At 36.6% G+C, this 20,897-nt stretch overlaps 1 protein-coding gene across 1 annotated transcript in view; it reads left to right on the top strand.

Annotated features, from left to right (window-relative positions):
• LOC103590853 (vacuolar protein sorting-associated protein 13B) overlaps nt 1-20,897 on the top strand; it is a gene marked incomplete at both ends in the record, with an annotated part of 498,786 nt that overhangs the window by 349,940 nt on the left and 127,949 nt on the right. The window contains 3 exons of the mRNA XM_008573178.1: nt 2,569-2,771; nt 5,179-5,373; nt 5,447-5,644. Of these exons, the coding sequence (XP_008571400.1) occupies nt 2,569-2,771; nt 5,179-5,373; nt 5,447-5,644 (596 nt within the window). The remainder of the gene's footprint in view (nt 1-2,568; nt 2,772-5,178; nt 5,374-5,446; nt 5,645-20,897) is intronic.

The following is a 20,897-nucleotide window of genomic DNA, read 5'->3' as shown; positions in this document are numbered from 1 at the left end:
TTATTATTTACGTAGGGGAAAATGGTAACTTTACAGTGGCAAAATCTGTGAGACACCACTTTAGTCATGAGACCAGAGTTAATATTACCAGTAATAAAACATCAGTATTATGTACCCCTTATAATATGATGCACTAAGGACATCAGTGCTGTGATATTCTTGCCAAAAATGCATAACTAATCATGAGAAAACATCAGATAAACACAAATTGACAAACACTCTGTAGAATAATTGGCCTGGAATATTAAAAAGTATCAAGATCATGAAAGACAAAGAAAGGTATAAGATCTATCATAGATTAAAGAAGACTAAGGAGACTTAACTAAATTCATTGGGGATTCTTCTATGTTGGATCCTCTACCAGAAAAAGGAAATAGGTGGGAAAAATGGCAAAATTTAAATAAGACCTATAGATTACTTAATTGTATTATATCAACATGAATTTCCTGGTTTTATTATACATACTATAGTTATATAGCTGAGTAAAGTGTATATGGAAAGTTATTTTAAAATACGAATTTTTGTGTGTGTATGTGTTTTTTTTTCAAAGGAAGAGGATTTGGAGTAGATGGCTTCTAAGGTCTCTTTCATCCAGCCTTATTATTCTGTTACAGTGATACAGAAGGAAGAATGCCAAATGTTTAGGCACTTTTATTTCCTCTCTACCAATTAAGAAACATGTTGAGGCAGCTGAAAAGAGGATCAGATTCTAAACTGTCAATTCAGTTCAGTGGAACATGTCCTGAATAGCTACTGTTGTCCCCAGTACCACACTGGGTAACACGATCCTTGCCTACACGACAGTCAGTCTACTAGGGCTCCCTTTTAATCACTTAGATTACTAAGGTCAGGTCTCTGTTCCTTGACATTTTAAAATAATGTAGTTAAGAGAGAATGAAATAGAAATTGATAAGTCTTGGAAAATTATCCAAGGAAGGAAGAACCTTCAAAGAGGGCCCAGGATTTTTCTATCTGGGTGCCCGGAGAGATAATAATAACCATTAAATAAAATAAGCAGCCTAAGAGGGCTTTGGTATTAAACACTTTGTGTATGGGGAACCACTAGGACATTCATATGAAGATTACTGCCAGATAATTGAGTATGTCAGTGTAGGGTATGAAGATGCATGTATTTGAGAATAAAGGGTGAGGTAAACCTGACATTCCCTTATACTTTTATAATCTCATTTTGACAAATTTCTGGATGATGAATTGATATGCTTCATTTAACAGGTATTTAAACAGATATTTTGCTGAGAAATCTTAAATATTTCAGGAAATGAATGCAGTTAAGCCAGGAAGTTATGACTTAAGTTATAAACTTTTTTTAAAAAGATGGTTTTTGATTCTTGGGTATTTTGGGGGCTCATTTCTGTTTTTTTATTTTCTGTTTTATTTTTTATTTAGTTATTTCAAAGTAACTTTATAAATAAAACAAGTTTCAGTGGCACAATGTATTTGATGAAAAAATTTAAGAAACTGATTACCACCATGATAATTTTTTAACAGAAGCCTCAGCTCTAATGCTTTTGTGGGTATGATGCCTTCTCTGGAGGATTAGAGGTTGTGCATCTTATTTCTGCAGTAGAAACATACAACATATATGAAGTTTTCAAGTCTCCACAGAATTGAAAAGTCAATGTGGGTACTGTACTTTGAAACATGTGTATACTGTGGGCCTAAGGTGATTTTTAATCTTTCATCTTTTTTAAGGATCAAATATCATTAGAAAAATAAGCCATGGGCATTACAGACGTGGTCTGGTGAAATTTAATATTCACAATGACAATTTAGAATATGAGCTCCTTGGGAGAAAAGTTAACTCACCAGTCTAAGTTTGCATCTAAATATCTTAAAGTGTGTCGTTAGTTTTATGAAAAGGTTTTGATCTACACTCTTAGTTTAAGTTCAAAAGAAAACCTACATTTCAAAGTATATTCCTTTTCTGGGTGTATTTACTTTGAACTATATCATATAGTTTTTCTCATAAATCTAACCTGCCACTATCTGTTTTTAAAACTTTGTAAACTTCAAGTGGTTATGATGTGTGAAGTTTGGATTAAACTAAAATTTTTAGAAAACACATGTTATATATTTTGATTGTTTTGAATTTTAACATGGGCCAGTCAAAAACTTGAGTGTCTAGCAAAGTAATATACTGTACTATGTTACTGTAAGAAATCACAGAAAATTGCCCTTTCTGATCATGTTAACGATAGACAAATGAAGCAGCTGTTCTTATTCTTAATGTAGTTGTTTGAAAACTTGCACAATTTAATGAAAACGTCTCTATTCATAAAACTTAAAATGCTCACAGATGGAAAAAGTCATAATGTTTGGCAAATATTGCATTGTTAAGAATGTGAATGATGTTTACCTGCTTCATAACTAGTTCTATATAAATGGCATGAAACTGTGGTGGAAAGCCAACTGAAATAAAAGAGTCTAACAAAGGATGAATTAACAATCTTAAAAAATACAGACAGTTGTTTCCCAGACATCTTTTTGACAAGGAAGAATGATAATATATACCCCTTTCCATTTCTTCTTTTTCTTTTTTCCTCTCAGGCATAATTCTTGGGTCATCATTTCTACTCAGCATAAATGATTTTCTCCTTAAAACAAGTCTCAAAGAAAGAAGTCGGATTCTGATAGGACCATGTTGTGCTACTGCCAATCTGGAAGCTAAATGGTGTAAACACAGTGGCAATCCAGGCCCAGAACAATCCATACCAAAAATATCTGTCGATTTAAGAGGAGGTCTGCTACAGGTCTGTGGGGATTGGCCATATTTTTCCCATAAGTTTTTAACTAGCCTTTGTTCATTTTTCAAACTATTTCACTAAATTTTAAATCTCTGTGTGGTGAAAAAGGATATTGTCAGATTGCTATCTTATTGAATTTTTAATAACTATTGAGATATAATTTATATGCTATATAATTCACCTATTTAAAATGTACAATTCAATGTTTTTTAGTATATTCCCAAAGTTGTACAACCATTACCACAGTCAATTTTAGAACATTTTCACTAGCATGCCAAAAAAACCCTGTACCCATTAGCAGTCATTCCCCGTTACTCTCTAACCCCCCCTCTAGGCCTACATACCACTGATCTGCTTTATGTGTCTACAAAGTTGCCTATTCGGCTCATTTCATATAAGTGGAAACATATAATATATGGACCTTTATAATTGATTTCTTTCACATAGCATAATGTTTTTAAGGTTCATCCATGTTTCAGTAGGTGTCAGTATTTTATTCCTTTTTATGGCTGAATAATATTCCATTGTATGTATATACCACATTTTATGTATCCATTCATCAGTTGATGGACATTTGGGTTCTTTCCACTTTTGGCTATTATGAATAATGTTGCCATGAACATTTCTGTACATATGTCTGTGTGGACATATGTTTTCTCTTCTCTTGGTTATAAAACTGGGAGTGGAATTGGTGAATCAAACTTTTTTTAATGTGTAGACTTTTCTAATCACATAGTAGTCAGCCTGTCTCTAGCAGAGTGTCACTGGCAATATATAAAAATCATTTCCTAATAGTAGGTTTCTTAGATGTTGTGATGTCTGATTACTAACACTTGATATACGTCATATTACAACTTCTTATGCATTGTCATACAGCAAGTATGGAATGTGTGAGGGTATCCAACTTATTTCTTGATAATTTTTCATTTAGATAGATTTTAATCTAATGTTTGTGATTTGATGTCCTCCAAACTTGACACGAATCCAAAAAGTTTGAGGATTTACAGTGATAGAAAATTGAAATGACTAATTTGTCATTACTGGAAGCATATTAAACATGAATTTCTTGTTTTCGTCTAAAAGTTGGATTGCCCCAACTTTTCTTAATGACTCAGAGCAAGATTTGGGGAAATCCTAATAACTTATTGCTTTGTGTTGCTTTAGAGATTTTCAGCATCTGTCAGAAATCATCACATATTTAGCAATAAGCACATGGTTTTGTGTTGCTTTATCGAGAATATTAATTGTATTACCTTTTTTCCAAGGTAGCAAAGTAACTCCACATTAAAAACAGCAATAAGAGAAAAAATTAAGTATGTCATCTCTACATTATAGTTAATGACTGTCTTTTTGACATTTGAAGGCTGGCTCATGGCTTTTCACCTATTTCTATTTTTCAACTTGACTTTTCACCTATTTTTATTTTTCAGCATCTGATAAAAATAAGATGGATGAGAACAAAAGTAGACTTAGTGTTATATCTCTTACTTTCATTTCTGAAATGCCTTAATTCCAGAGAGAAGAACCTAAGCCTAGGGTTTAAAACTTACCCACAAGGTATAGGGATATTCTTTTCCACCTCTGTATATTCTTTTGTATTCTCTGTGTTATCTGGTTCTCTTAGAATTAATAGTTATATTGCCTTTATTTAATATATTCAGAGAAGCTTAACATTATTGAAATTTTTAAACTCTGACATTAATCATTAATTACCTACTGGTCATAAATCTGTCATAGACTAATATCATTTACATGCAGAAAAAGAAAACTTAATCTTCTCCTTAGAGGAAGCACCAAGTCCTTTTGTTCTAAAACTATTGTAGCTCCTGTACAGTTGATTCTCAGGGGCTGTGGAATCAATACTGTTTGTTGGCACATTCTCATTACACAAAGAAGTTGGGAGCCTTCTAAATTCAGGTTCATTGAGCAGGTTCCCTCTCTTTTTCTCTGAAGAGTAAAAGTACAAAGAAAAGAACCCTATAATCAGGATTGTTTATTTAATCTCATGACAAAATGTAGGAAGCTATTTCACAAGGTTATTATTATTGTGTTAACATTTTGGCCTAGAGGATCTTCATTATCTTCTCTTGGAGTGTAGTAGGTGTTCTTTTCCCTCTTAGCTAAATTAACTCAAACATTACACACAGCAACATAATTTCATCATCAACATACCATTTAAAATGTATTGTTATTCTTACAATATATGATATAATTGATTTTCTTGTTATGTATCTACTCAAGTAATAGAATTTCATCCTGTAGGTCAATTACTTCTTAGAAATTATAGTTTATTATCAGTAATTAAATTGAGCCTAATTAACAGTCTTACATTAATTCACACATGATTGTACCAATTATCCTCAAGAAATGTTTGTATTTAAAAACCACCAGAATTTTTCATATGATTTTAAAGGTCTTCTGGGGTCAAGAACATTTGAATTGTTTAGTTCTTCTACATGAATTACTCAATGGATACCTTAATGAGGAGGCAAATTTTGAAGTGCAAGTTTCTGAACCGGTGCCTCAAATGCCATCTCCTATGGACAAGAATCAGACCTTTAAAAGTGAATACAGTTCAGATGACCTACGGACAGGTCTATTTCAGTATATACATTCTCACAATTTTCCCTTTCTTTAATAAGCCAACCTGTTCCCCTTTAAAAGCATACAATTAATTGTACTTTTATTTGACAGAACCTTTGAAACTGCCTGGTGTCTATGAAGTCTTGTTTTATAATGAAACCGAAGATAGCCCAGGGATGATGTTATGGAGGTATCCAGAATCTAGAGTGCTCACCCTTGTACGAATAACTCCTGTGCCTTTCAACACCACAGAGGATCCAGATATTAGCACAGCAGACCTTGGTGATGTGCTACAGGTATGTAATAACTGTTGATTTTAAAATAAAAACATTGTGAGAAAGTACTGCTCATATATTAGGATAAATGTTCAGAATACACATTTCTTACGTGAATACTATCAGAGAGAAATGCGCACACACACAGACAAAAGAAATTTTAAAATAAAGAAATAATGTAATTCATATTCATGGTACATGGTGATTTCTACAGTTCTCAGTTCCACTCTTCATCCTGTTGTGGGTAGTTTACATTGTCTTATGTGATATCCTGTTGTGGATAGGTTCCAGGGTAATGAGACAAGTAAGTGTCATTCATTTCAGTACACACTTATCTAGTGTGTACCATGTGTTGACACTCTTCAGAGTTTCTAGAACTGCTCTGTGAAATAAAATACGCCCATATAATGCTGGAATTGGATGACAGTAATCTTCATTTCCAGAGCTAAAAAATGGTCTTGGCTTGAAGTAGGCTGATTTTCCTATCAAGGAAAACCATTTAATCAGTGATCATATTGCCTGTGATTTTACGAAAGTTTGTTGCTTATTTCCCTGAGTTTAATGTAAATGTCATTGTGCATATCACTGTATTATTATTATACTTATTAATATTCTGCTGATCTGAATTTCTCCTAAAATTTGTTTCTCTCTTAGTCTTCCACCAGTTTACTAGGTCACACAACCATCCACTCAAAACCTAGGAGTCATTCCTCATTGCTCTCTTTCCCTAACTACCCATATCTAACCCATCAACAAGTCCTGTCCATTCTACCTTCAAAATATGTCCCTATTCCACCTACTTCTCTCCGTTTCTACTGGTACAGCTTGAGTCCAAAATACCGTCGTCTGTTCCCCACTACAGTAGCTTCCTAACTGGTCTTTATGTGTCCATTCTTGACTATTCGTAATGGATTCTCCAAACAGCAGCTACAGTGATATTCTTAAAATTTAGGTCATATCACATCACTCCCCTGACTTAAAACCCTGTGGTGGCTTTTCCTAATACTTAGAACAAAATTCAAGTCTCTTTCGGAGGTCTGTGATTGGGCTCTGTACACCTTTCTGACTGGAACTCATGCCAGAGTCCAGTCCCTTTGTCCCTATGCTCCAGTCACACTGGCTACCTTTTTCTCCTCAAGCAACCACCTCCGTCATTTAATTATTATCTAAATTCCTGTTTTTAATACATTTAGTCCAATGTTCATCTTCTGAATTCATAGCAATGAAACATGTCATCATCTTGTCAAATGAACTAGAGTGTGCAGAACAATCCAGATTGCCACTTGTCAAATGAACTAGAGTGTGCAGAACAATCCAGATGCCAGCAGTCTCTACTTTGATTCTTAAGTCCACAGATTCGTTTCCCCTCCTATCAAGGACATATTCATGATTACGTTTTCTGCCGGTATTCTTTGATTATTTTTGCTAAATGAAAAAGCAATATCATTGAATTCTACTGTCTTATTAAAGTTGCCTAAATGCAGAATATCTGTAGATTTTCAATCAGAATGAGAATACTCGTATATTAAAGTTTAGCACCATGTAAGGGCTTCTTTCCAACTGATTTTTAGGTTCAGATTTATAGCTAAATGTTAATATATTTATTAACTTAAGTCTGGTGATTATTAGTAGTAATATTATGTCAATTTTATCAAATAGGGCATCTAAGTTAGTAAATGCATTCACTAGTGGCATGTTCTCTAATTTCTCTGTGCTCTTTGAGAAACAGGACTGTGTAATAGTTCAAGAGGACGAACTACAGCCAGAATGTCTGAGTTCAGGTTCTTGCTCTGCCACTTGCAAACAGCGTCACATTAGACAAATTACTTAACCTCTCAGCCTTGGGGGGTTTTTTCCAACAATAACATAAGACTAATAATAATGCGATGATTATAAGAATTGATATTTGTAAAACATGTATAACAGTGCCTAGCATATAGCAAGTGCTCTATGAGTATTACCACTAATACTGCAATGACTATTGTCAGAACTCTTTCTCAGGCAGAAGCACAGGCAAGACCAGGGAGAGCTGGATGACTCTACAGGCCAACTGAAGTAGTCCAGGAGATCTGAGACAGTTTCAGGATCCAGGCAGTGGACTTGACATATAAACATGAAGGAAGTCTGGCAGGTTTCAGCAAACAAAGAGTTGGGATCAGAAAGGTCTTGTCATGTTTTATATTTTGTTGGAGAAATAAGGAATCAAAATGTGGGCAAAGTTCAAAGAACAGGGATGCTGGTCTAGTGAGCAAGACAGGGTTGCAGCTGCTGAAAGTTGAAAGAAAGAACTTGATCCTAGTGGTGAGAAGGAATACCAAGAGTTAACAACTTGGATGGAGGAACAGAGCAGGACTGGCAGCAAGGCCGACTGGAGGCCATACTGCTGAGCTCCTGGTCTAATTTTCACATTCTCCTGACTAGGAGCAGAATTTGTCCCAGGACATGGGGTGGATCTCATCTATGGAAACAACCCTCTGAGTTGAAATCTTAGAACCGTGCAAACTATTTTGTTTCCTTGGAGCTTCTGTTGAGAACAGAAAATATGTAGCATGAATCACAGGTTTGATTGAATACAACAGCTTTTTCTCTGAACACCTATAGTGCCAGACCCTGGTTTTGCTCCTGGAGATCCAGACAGATAAGGATAAGACACTCAGAAGTGTTAGAAGTGTTAGAAGTGTTAGAAGCTCAATCTAGAGGGAAAGTTTCTGTGGTTGTTTGGTTGTTTTTGTGGTTGTTAAGATTCTCTGTAATTTCAGATTTCAAGGAGGACCTGTCTATTGTCAGAATTATTTTCTTACTGAATGTGATTATTTCTAGGTCTGTACTGGTGGCACAGCTAAAATACTGTACAGCTTATCCTGAATTGCATGAGCTTATGAAAGGAAGGCCCTTTACCAACTTGATATAGAGAAGATAACATGGGCTTTGTAGTCTCAATTCCTGGCCCTTTTTTTTTTTTTTTTAACTAACTCAGTGACCTTAGGCAAAAGTATTGATCTCTTTGAGCTTCAATCTCCTCCGCTGAACATTGGAGTTAATGTTATCTACCTTTCAAAGTTGTTGTGGGATATTATATCAAATAGAATATTATAGCTCATGTACTTAAATAAATGCTTACAAATAGTGAGCTCTTAATAAATGTGTATTTAATTTTCTCCATTCTTTCCTGAACCACTAACAGAGATTCCTAAATGGAATTCCAGCCTTCAATTTCTCTTCCTGCCAACCTCTTTTACTAAGTTCTTAAAGGAACAGGTGGATTGTATAATTTCCTGAAGAAAACCTTCAGTGGCTCTGTCATCCTCCTTGAGGGCCCTGCATAACCTGACCCTGACCCCCAGCTTTGCTTTGCAATCCCTTAAACATGACCTATGCTCTAGTCGTAAGCAGTCTATGATCTGGCCTACTTGGCATTCTCCAAACTAGCTTGTAACATCCCACTTCCTCTTCATTTGAATCCTGTCTTCTCTACTTCTTGAAATCCTACCATACTTCCGAAACAGCTAAAACACTGTGCATTCCATGAAGGTTTCCCTGGATGCCATGTCCAAACATGATACTACCCCTCTGAAATCCTGTAGCACTTCATGGCACCACTTTTATGCTATTTTTCACCCTATTCCCCACATTTTAACTTACAGGTTCATATCTTGTCTCCCTTGTACATTGTATGTCTCTAAAGGAAGGGATCATATCTAATTTGTAATTTTATTTATTTATTTACTTATTAAGAATATTCACGAGATACAAAGCTAATTGTCACCCCTCGTGCACATGATGTGGGCCAGATTCATACTGGCAGCATACCCATTACCAGAAATTACTTTTATACCCCATGTCCCCACACAATTAACCACCAACCTTCCTCCCCTTCCCCCTCTCCTCCCCCTCCTTCCCCACTCTGCTTTGTAGCCCTAGGAATGTTCCCTCCCTCTGTAAGACCACTGCACTGCTATGGTATTTCTTTCCTTCCTTCCTTTCTCTCTTAGCTCCCAAATATGAGTGAGCACATGTGGTATTTATCCCTCTGTACTTTGCTTATTTCACTCAACATAAGTTTCTCCAAGTTCATCCATGTTGTTGCAAATGGGATTATTTCATTCTTTTTTATGGCAGAGTAGTATTCCATAGTGTATATATACCACAGTTTCCTTATCCAATCATCCATTGATGGACATTTAGGTTGGTTCCATGTTTTGGCTATTGTAAACAGAGCTGTGAGGAACATGGGAGTGCAGGTATCCCTTCAACATGATGATTTCCATTCCTCTGGGTATAATCCCAGAAGAGGGGGGATTGCTGGGTCATATGGAAGATCAATCTGTAGTTGTTTGAGAAACCTCCATACTGTTTTCCATAGTGGTTGTACTAATTTACAGTCCCACCAACAGTGCAGGAGTGTTCCCTTCTCTCCACACCCTCGCCAGCGTTTGTTATTCACCATCTTTTTAATCATAGCCAGTCTAACTGGGGTGAGGTGGTATCTCAATGTGGTTTTAATTTGCATGTCCCTGATGACTAGTGATGTTGGGCATTTTTTTAAGTATGTGTTGGCCATTTAATATGTCTTCCTTTGAAAAATATCTATTCAGCTCCTTTGCCCATTTTTTAATTGGGTCTTTTTCTTTTTCTTTTTCTTTTTTTTTTTACTGTATAATTGCTTGAGTTCATGTATATTCTGGATATTAGTCCCTTGTCAGATGCAGAGATGGCAAAAATTTTCTCCCACTCTGTAGGTTGTCTTATCACTCTCTTGATTGTTTCCTTTGCTGTGCAGAAACTTTTTAGTTTGATATAGTCCCATTTGTTTTTTTTTTCTTTTGCTGCTTGTGCTTTCAGGCTCATATTCATAAAGCCTGTGCCCTGACCTATCTGCTGAAGTGTTTCACCTATATTTTTCCCTAGTAATCTTACAGTTTCGGGTCTTATACCTAGGTCTTTAGTCCATTTTGAGTTGATTTTAGTGTATGGTGAGAGGTGCATATCTAGTTTCATTCTTCTGCCGCCGCGCTTCCCAAGCGGCGCACTTATCCAGTGCGCCACCGGGCCGGCCCCCATTCACCGTCTTTTTGATCATAGCCAGTCTAACTGGAGTGAGGTGGTATCTCACTGTGGTTTTAATTTGCATTTCCCTGATGACTAGTGATGTTGAGCATTTTTTCATGTATCTGTTGGCCATTTGTATGTCTTCCTTTGAAAAATGTCTGTTCAGCTCCTTTGCCCATTTTTTACTGGTTCATTTGTTTGGTTCATTTTTATTGGTTCATTTGTTTTTTACTGTACAATTGCTTGAGTTCTATGTGTATTCTGGATATTAATCCCTTGTTGGATGCATAGTTAGCAAAAATTTTCTCCCACTCTATAGGTTGTCTTTTCACTTTTTTGATTGTTTCCTTTGCTGTGCAGAAACTTCTTAGTTTGATATACTCCCATTTGTTCTTTTTTTTTGTTTTTTTTTTATGTCTCTTACAGTATCCAGTGCAGTAGAGATGCTCAATAAATGTATTGAATGGATGGATGAATACCTGAATTTCCATGTTTCTATTTCATATTGTTCAAAAGTATTATATTATCTGTCATGATTTTATGGGGCTAATAAATGAATTTTGGTTTTCCACACTGAACTATATCAAGATGCACTGTGTTATTCTTCAGTGGTATACTCTGCCATAAATTCACAGCCTAATGTCATCACATTACACAGGCTCTTGGTGAGATCATTGAATATTTTGCCAAGCCCATTTGTCTCCTTAAACAGAGGCTAGTTCTCAATACAAAGATTAATTAATTTCCTTGGCTTTAGTCCTTAAAACAGAATTGAGTTTAGATGACTTTTTCCTTCAGGACCATTTAGTTCATCAAAAATAAAAATGGCCTATACAGTTCAGTTATACTACAGAACCCTCAGATGTGTCTGTTTATATTCCATCATTCTGTGATTGTTAATGACATTTATAAACAAATTCCCCTTATCACCTTATGGAGTTTATTTTGTAATTGCAATGAAAAATATGAAAAACATGTCTGTAATATTAAATCATGTCCTTAATATTAACTAACCATAGGTTCTGAATAAAAACCCTGAAATTAATGTCCATAGAAAGCAAAAGTGCTTATTTTGTGGTCATTTTATAATTTTATCATGTTAAATCTTAAGTGTTAGTAGGAGATTTAAATGTCAATAAAATTAGGATCTGTAAGGTAAAGTAATGCTACCAGCCTAGAAGGAGTGTTGTGTGGATTATGTGAGCCAAAATATAAGAAATTTCTGGGACTGTATCTGATACATACTAGGTTTTCCTGTCTCCTAAGTCTATACTGCGTGTTTAGGATTTCATTTTGGAAATAACCCTGTTCCCAGATTATACATTTTTAATCCATCCTTTGTAATAAAATTGGTAATGGATATTTTAATTATTATACAAATCCATCATGGTGTTTTTTCTTGTTCCTTCTTACAGAAAGATGATATTTAGGTTAGCCCATTGTTGTGTACTAAATGAAGGTATCTACAAGTTTAGTGCAATGTATAAATGAAAATAAACATGAAGACAAGAAAAATGCAATATTGAGGGAACAAGAACAAATTCTGAAGCTTGAAATGCCTTTTTAATTCAGAAAGTGCTATGAAATCGTGCAGCTTTGGTAACAAATTTTTTTCCCCAATAATTTGATTTACTCTTCAGATGTCAGAATTCCCCAAATTATATATCCCTATACAAAAAGCTTCAGAATTTAGTGCAGAATTCTTATATGAAAAAAATAATGATTAGAGTCCTTAAGGGATATCTTCACAAGGGTAACAGGGAGAAAAAAGACAAAAGAAAACTGTGTCATGTGTTCATTTCTGATGTAGAAGGAGAACAGTAAGCTAAAGAAATCAATACATTTGTGCCCAATTCACTTTTGATACCCTAGGATGATAGCGAGCCACCCCATTGAGAAATGTGGAAAGAAGGAAAATAAAAGTATCCCTTACTTTAAACTATTAAATCATGAAATAATGAATCAGGCCAAAGATATGCAAGTAACTTTAAAATCAGTAAAAGGACTTTCAAATGCACAAGATATATTAGGTATTAAGTATTAGGATATCTTAAAGAAAGAATGTTTCCTTCAGAAGGAGGATTGGCCAGTAGTAAGGGTCATGGGAACATTTGTTGGCAGAGGCCCTCATGGTCCCCAAGTGTCTGGTTCACCTGGTAGCTATATCCCCACTATGGAGATGAATGTAGCAGCTGTCAAGTCTCTGTGCCTAACATTCAAATCATGTAACCACCTAAACAACCTTCTAATAGTTTGGCTCCCAACACAGTCTGTCTACAGAGAGAGTATCATACACTGGTTGGACCGGCATTAGGATCCAGGCTGCTTGGCAGTTATACATCTCATGGTAAATTAATAACTTGGCATCTTGTTTATATATCAGTCTCTAGTGAACTTTGTTAGCATGAGTCAGCATTCCTAAGTCTATTCAGTGCTAGGACGCCACTGAAATTTTCTGAGCTTGCAAGACCAACAGCTAGATCTCAAGTCATAGTAAATCCATCATGTTAAATGCCCTCTCGTGGCTGCCTGCTTTCCCAGCAGGCTGGCCATTCCAAATGACATCTCAGTTGTTCAATATGTCACAAACCTTTCCAAACAAACTTCTACTCTTATTACCTTGAAGAGTTATGAGGAGTAGGGATAATGTATATAAACCATCTAGCATGATGCCTTACACAGTTAAAGGTTCAAGAAGTTATTATTATGACACTCAATAAATGGTAGCTGTTATCATCATCATCATCCTATCAATTGATTGAAGAACCTGGATCCTAGTGTGTTAGAACTAGAAAGCCCTGTTTTCTGAGAAGGATATTTGTGTGTTGATAGTCTGTTAATGTAATAATAATTGTTAGGAATGCCAACTCTGCCTGTGATTAATGAATGGAATGCTTTTACTGATGGAGAGCAACTGCTATAAGAGACACTACCTTTTCTACAACTGCACAGTCAGTGGCCTCTGTGGTAGTATGTCATAGTTCTCTGGGTTGCAGAGAAACCCCACTAGCTTAAGTAAAAAATGGGGGGTTAATATTAAGATGCAGTGGGGAGTCCTAGAGGCCAAAGGCTGAATGCAGCTGGGCCTCTGGAAGAACTGGGACCAGGAATGGAAGAAAGGAACCCAAAAGGAATAGTCACTTAATATTTCTTTTCTCTGCTTCTTTCCCCATATTTGGTGTATTCTTCCTTTTCAATAGACTAGTTTCTCCCTGCCCCTCATACTATTCAGGTCACCTGGTAGTTTTCCTAAAGCTTCCAAAGTTGTATTTACAAGTCCAGGCTACATTCCAGATCCACATTCCTGATTAACCTAGTTTGGTATCAGGTACTCTTGGCCCAGTAACCTATGGCCATGGGGCAAAGTCATAGCTGTGAATTGGGGATCATTGTGAGTTTTGCAGAAGATCCCTGCACCCCCACCCCAGGGATCTATCCTACGTCATATATCTCACTGCTCTCGTTTCTACCCTGGCGTGATTGTCCAAACCCATGGTCAGTACTGACCTCACCACACCTTCCGCTGCTTTGTTCCAGTCTGACTGACCCTGAAGGTCTGCACTGTATATTCTGTTCTTCTCAGAAGGAAGCCTTTAATATATGGTCTGTGGTTTCAGAGGAAGAATCACCACTGGCAAAGGATCTCTAGAAAGGCTACTGCACTAAAAAATTGACTCCTTTTTGCTATGGTTTTTACAGCTTTTTTCTTCGCAAAGATCTGGCGAAGCTATTTCTCTTTGCACATCAAAGCCTATCTGCATCTGGAGACAAAGCCTCATATCACTTTTTAAATCCTCTTGCTGCCCTCCCCTAGCATCATTCCAAAATGTAGGTTAGGCAAGGTCCTATTCTTATAAACACAAGTAAAATAGTTTCTCATCCCCAGTGTGCTTAAAATCAATACCTTTCTTAACCAGTACTTCCTTTTAAATGCAATGACTATGTAGCACATTGGCAACTTCACAGATTCTTTAAATGCTCTCCCAGTTCTAATGAGGTATGAGAGCCTTACATATAATTTTCTATTTTCGAAATTGAATTTACAATGTGACTTTTAATGTTCGTGAGTTAGTGGTGATTTCATTGTGTTTAGTTTTCTAATAACATTTTATCTACTGCTTATTCACAGTCTGAACTAAAGCTTCATTAAATCTTAAAGTTGTGTGGGATTTTTTTTCTTTTTCATAATCACATGGAAAATGTTTCAAGTTAGACAGTAATACTAGATATTATCCAATAAACTAGAAACTAGACTTTTGCAACTTTAAACTTGATGGTACAGCTTCCTGTAATTCTAAAGCACATAGACCTGATACGCAAAGGTTATGATAGTAGCACGTAGTGACACTACAGAAAGAGATTCTTTCTGAGACTTATTTCAATCTAATTTGATTTGCCTCTTCCACACACAGTTTAAAAGAATAAAAGGAAGTGTTCTCTGGTGTTTCTTTTTAGCTGTGTTGGGCGGTTCAGTTATAGCTGCACATATGTTCCCAGAATCCTGGGCCTTTTTATTTTATAAGCACCTCCTGCCCACTGGCAGCTGTACTAATGTGTCCCAGAAGGCTTTGCTCCTATCCATCATCTTTAGGAGGGGCTCTCAAAGCCAGATATGAGATTCATTGTTGTTGAAATGCAGAAAAGAAAAAAAAAGTCATGGGGGCCTTGGGGAAGTAAGAGGCTGAGCCAGACTCTCAGGAAATAAGGGAAAGGAAAAAGTCCTGTGTACAGTGGACACAATAATAAGTGTTTTTGCATGATGGGTAGTAATGGTCGATCAGCTACTAAATGTTTTATATCCAGAAACCATTGCCTCCTTTTTTGGACAAAGAAGGGAAATCTAAAATAGAGTATTCCTTGAATATACTTTTAATCATTTTGTCTTCATAAAAAGGATCTAGGAATGCATTGAAAAGAGCCCCACCTGAGACTTTTAAGATTAAACTCAAACACAAAACCAGGGCTACATGCTGTGAGAGATTCAAAGGTGCAGAGGGCTCTGGCTCTACTCTCAAGGTACCTTCAAGCCTTTTAGGAGGGACAACAAGTACACAAAACAAGGCAAAGCAGAGAACCTGTTGTGTGCCATAGAAAAGACACAGAGAATTTGCCTTTTTAAACAAAGAGAATTTACATCTGACTGGAGACATCAGGACAAGGCTTCATGGAGCTGGTTGTTGAGGGGATCCTTGAAGGATGAGTAGGATTTCAATAGGTAAAGTGGGGCAAAAGGGTAGGTATGTGAAGGAAACATCAGTATGAACAAAACTTCAGAATTGAATAGAGAAGGCAGAACAAGGCTTCATGGAGCTGGTTGTTGAGGGGATCCTTGAAGGATGAGTAGGATTTCAATAGGTAACGTGGGGCAAAAGGGTAGGTATATGAAGGAAACATCAGTATGAACAAAATTTCAGAATTGAATAGAGAAGGCAGAACATAACATTTCTGGGAAGTGGCAGATAATCTGGTTTGACTAGCACAGTTTAGACATGTGGAATAAGTGTAAGAATGATAAGCTTATTAGACATGGCTTATTACTCTGTGTCCATTCCATGGAGCAAAAGGAGACAGGTAATACATTTATTGAGCATCTAGTATGTACCAGGCACCAAACTCGTCACTTTATATGTCATGTCTCTTCTATCTTCACTATAACCCTTTGTAGTAGGTACTATTATTTTTACTGTAGATCTAAGGTAAATCAGGGTCTCAGAAGTTAAATAGTTTCCCTAAGATCATAAAGCAAGAAAGGGGGTAAAACCAGGACTCAAACATAGGTTTGTGAGAATTTGTAGTTTTTTCTTTGGTATTGTGCTACCTTGCCTACATTTAGAGTGTGGAGTTTATACTTCATCTTATAGGCATTAGAATACCATTGGCAGTACAAGACTTTGTGTAAATTAATCTAGTAGTCTGGTAGAGGTAGGATAGAATAAGGAGAGACCACAAATAAGACCTGGGAGGGTCTTAGATGACAAAGGCTGTAACCTGAGGGAAGTAGTAGGGATGGAGAAAAAGAAATGAGTGTAGGAGATATTGTAGGGAAGGGATCTGTGCTCTTGACAACTGATCTGGTAATTTAAAGAAAGGAGCAAGGGATGTCAAAGATGACTGTAAGATTTGAGCTCAGTGGAAAGTAATAGTAAGCATGTACACAATTTTGAAAATAAGGATGAGTGCCTATTATGTCAGGCACTGTTCACTTTGTGAAGCACTTTACGCAGATTCTGTCTAAGCCTGAAATTAACCCTGCAGAGGGAGTGTCATTATCTCCTTATTACAAATAAGGAAGCTGAAGATCTGAAAGGTTAAATGAATTGTCATGGTCCTCCTCTCCCTGAAAAGGGCACGAATGCACATGAGATTTAACATACAGTTTCAGGAAGATTATAGACTCCTGTAAGCTGTGTATGAATCTTTGGTGAAGAATCCTAATAACACAAGAAACACTGCTGGGGCTATTCAGCTCTGTATCAGTTAGGATTAGGTTCAGATATGAGAAACAGAGAACACAATATAACAGTAGCTTAAACAAAATAGAAGTTTATTTCCTGCCACATATTAGAACCGTCTGAGGGTAGGCAATCTAGGACTATGAGTGTACAAAGTCGTGAAGGCCCAGGCATCCTCCTGTTTTTTGCTATTCTGCTGTCCCCAGCACTTGGTTTTCCTTCATGGTCCAAAGATGTTTGCACAAGCTTCAAGCATCTTGTTCCTACCCAGCCATAGGAGGAGGAAAGGACCAAAAAGGAGCATACCTCCTCCCTTTAAGGATATTTCTTGGAAGCCATACCCTGAACTGCTATGCTGCTGATGTCCCAGAATCCAGAATTTTGTCACATGGCTACACCTAGTTAAAAGGGAAATTGGGGCTCATTTGCTAAGGAAAAAGGAAAGAGTTATTGGGAGACAATAGCAGTCCCTGCTGGCATCTCATCCATAACCCCTGCAGAACTGTGTCTATCCATGGTCTCTGTTGTGCTTACCAGCCCTGTAACCTGCTTCTCCTCTTGCCTGATTGTGAGATTCATCATTTGTCTCTGTGCAGTAAGAAAACTCGCTTTCTAGCTTATTCATAAAAGATCTGCTGAGGCAGAATTTAAAACTTAAGAAGCAAATGAGATTTTTCAAATAAAAATAAATAAATAGTTTGAAATGCTAGCATTCCTTGCCCTTCAAAAAGTAAGAGGTGGGGAAGGAATCTGTCAGTGAGATGTGCTTTTAAAGTAAATGGAAAACATTTGCAAACTGGAAGAATACTGAAGTCATTTTTGTCCTGTCACTTTATTTGGTGGTAGAAATTTTATTAGCCTATTTCTCTTTTCCTATTAAATACTCTTGCATTTTAAAAGGGGGGAGCATTTTTTTCTGGAAATGAAGAACTATGCTTAGCAATCAGTTGATGTTTACTGCACAGTATTAAAAATGTTTGGGGTATAAAAAAATGAAAGGATAGTTAATACGAATTGATGGTCTATGATCACCTTTTTATGAATTAGTCTCTACCAAGTAGAAGTATTTCCCCCCATAAGTCTCACAGTCAAACCATTATTCGTCAAGAATAGATTATTTTTTAAAATCTATATTGTTGAAGAGAGCAACAAACCAAAGGAGAGCAAGGAAATACAGAGAGGCAATATAGCCCAGATGTTACGAGCACAGATTCTAGAGCTAAAGTCTCTAGGTACAGATCCAAGGTCAGCTGGTGACCTCAGGCAAGTTATATAACTTCTCTGAACTCTAGCTTCCTCATCTGAAAATTAGAGATAATAATAGCTCATACCTCACTGAGTTGTTGGGAGGAATAAATGATTGCTGGGTGTAAAAAGCACTTAGAACAGTGTCTAGCATATAGTTAGTGCTGTATAAATGTTCACAATTATTATGTTGTGCAAGGGCTTACCATCTCCAGGGGCCAGTTTGCCTCTTGTTCTGCCCTAGATTTTGAATGTTGGAGGAAAACAGTTTTGATTGCACACTACAAATTTTTTATCTTTTTATCCATCCTTTTCATAAAGATATTGGTCTGAAAAATTCATTTGTGTTATATATTTTCAAGCACTATGCCTTCTGATTTTTTTAAATTCAACTCCTAGTTTTAGAAAAATCAAACTTGATTACTTTATATGTTTTGTAACAAAAATTGCAAATGCTACATCAAAGTTAAAGATCTTGGGGCCGGCCCGGTGGCGCACTGGATAAGTGTGCCGCTTGGGAAGCGCGGCGGCGCTCCCGCCCGAGGGTTCAGATCCCACATACAGACTGGTTCCCGCTCACTGGCTGAGCGAGGCGCGGGAGCAACACCGAGGCTTGCGGTCCCGTTGCCGGTCCCCGGTCCGGTACGGGGGCAACACTGAGGGTTGCGATCCGTTGCCGGACACGGAAAAAGACAAAAAGACCAAAAAAAAAAAAAAAGTTAAAGATCTTGGTTCTCTTGTGCTGTTAGCACTTTCTTTTAGCAGCTTTATTGAGGTACAATTCACATATCATATAATTCACCCATTTCAAGGGTACAATTCAGTGATTTTAGTATATTCATGGAGTTGTGCAGTTATCACCAGAATGAATTTTAGAACATTTTTATCACCTCGAAAAGAAACCTAGTACTCTCTAGTTATCACCCATTAGTCTCTCCATCCCTCAACCCTAAGCAACCACTAATTTATTTTCCATCTCTACGTATCTGCCTATTCTGGACATTTCATATAAATGGAATCATATGATTATATGGTCTGTTGACATTTAGCATGTTCTCGTAGTTCATCCATGTTGTATCATGGATTAGCATTTCATTCCTTTTTGTTGTCAAATAATATTCCATTGTATGAATATACCACATTTTACTCATCCACTCATCAGTTGATGGAAATTTGGGCATTTACACTTTTTGAATCCTTATCCACTTTACTTAGACTTTGTTCTTCCTACAAACTTGAAAGAAAGACCAAAAGGTGATGATGATTAATATTTATAGTGTTCCTTACATACATTATCTCAAAAAGCTTACAATCTCAGCTTCATGAAACAAACACATTGGCAACAATTACCCAAGCAGAATAAAGTAAGTTTTACCATTGAACTGAAGAGTAAGAAGTTAACATAGTAAGAGATGAGCTTGAAAAGTAGGTTTAAAGCAAGATAGTGAAGGGTTTTAAATGCTATGCTGAGACATTTGGACTTTATTCCATAAGCACTTTATTTTGTGAGAGTAGTCATTAAGTTTATTGATCTGAGCAATGACCATGGCCAATTATAGAGGAAAGGATGAATTAAAGGATACTATTGATTTGCATGAAGACCTGTTTGGAACACATTGCAATTACTCCAAAGTAATAAGAATTGGAATGGGAAGCAAGAAATGAATATGAGTGAGAGATATATCTAGAGATGAAATAAACAGATTTTAATGCCTGGACATGGATGATAATGGGAGGGAGAAATTAAAGGTGACTCTGTGGGTCTATTGTAGGATGGATTGTAGATGGATAGAACATGATTAATGGGGACTGAAATGTCAGCGGGCAGTTGGGTGTGTGGAAGAGATGATAAGTTCTATATTGAACACTTGTAATTAAGGTTTTGGGGGAATAATGCCTACCACAAGTTTGGAAATGTGGGCTGACAATTCAGAGAAGAAGCAGAGATATTTAAGAAATGGTTTGTGAAGTCATCCTCATAGAAGTAAAAATTGAAGCCATGAAAATAAAATAGAAAGAAGTCACAGAGGAAGTGAATAGTTCATAGATAACAGAGCTGAGGATGGAACCATGAGAAAATTTACTACATCCGGTAAATAAAAAGGAATTGTTGTGGGTTAAATAATGTTTCCCTCAAATTCACATCCACCTGGGACCTCATTGTGTGACTTTATTTGGAAACAGGGTCTTTGCAGATATAATTAAGTCATGATGAGGTCATACTGAATTAGAGTGTGCTATAATCCAATGACTTGTGTCCTTGTAAGAGAAGGGAAATTTGGACAGAGACACAGACACAAAGGGGAAAAGATCATGTGTAGACAGAGGCTAAGACAAGGAACACTGAGGATTGTTGGGAGCCACCAGAAACTAGGAAGAGGCAAGGAAGGATTCTTCCCTAGAGCCTCCAGAGTGAGCATGACCTTGCTGACACCTTAATTTCAGACTCCTAGCCTTCAGAACTGTGAGAGAATAAATTTCTGTTATTGCACTGTTTGGTAATTTGTCATGGAAGCCCTAGGAAACTA

This window comes from Galeopterus variegatus, unplaced genomic scaffold, assembly GCF_000696425.1.
Source record: "Galeopterus variegatus unplaced genomic scaffold, G_variegatus-3.0.2 Scaffold886, whole genome shotgun sequence".
In the NCBI taxonomy this organism is placed as follows: Eukaryota; Metazoa; Chordata; class Mammalia; order Dermoptera; family Cynocephalidae; genus Galeopterus; species Galeopterus variegatus.
The sequence above is the reverse complement of the archived record's forward strand: the minus strand, read 5'-3'. Positions and strand labels throughout refer to the sequence as shown.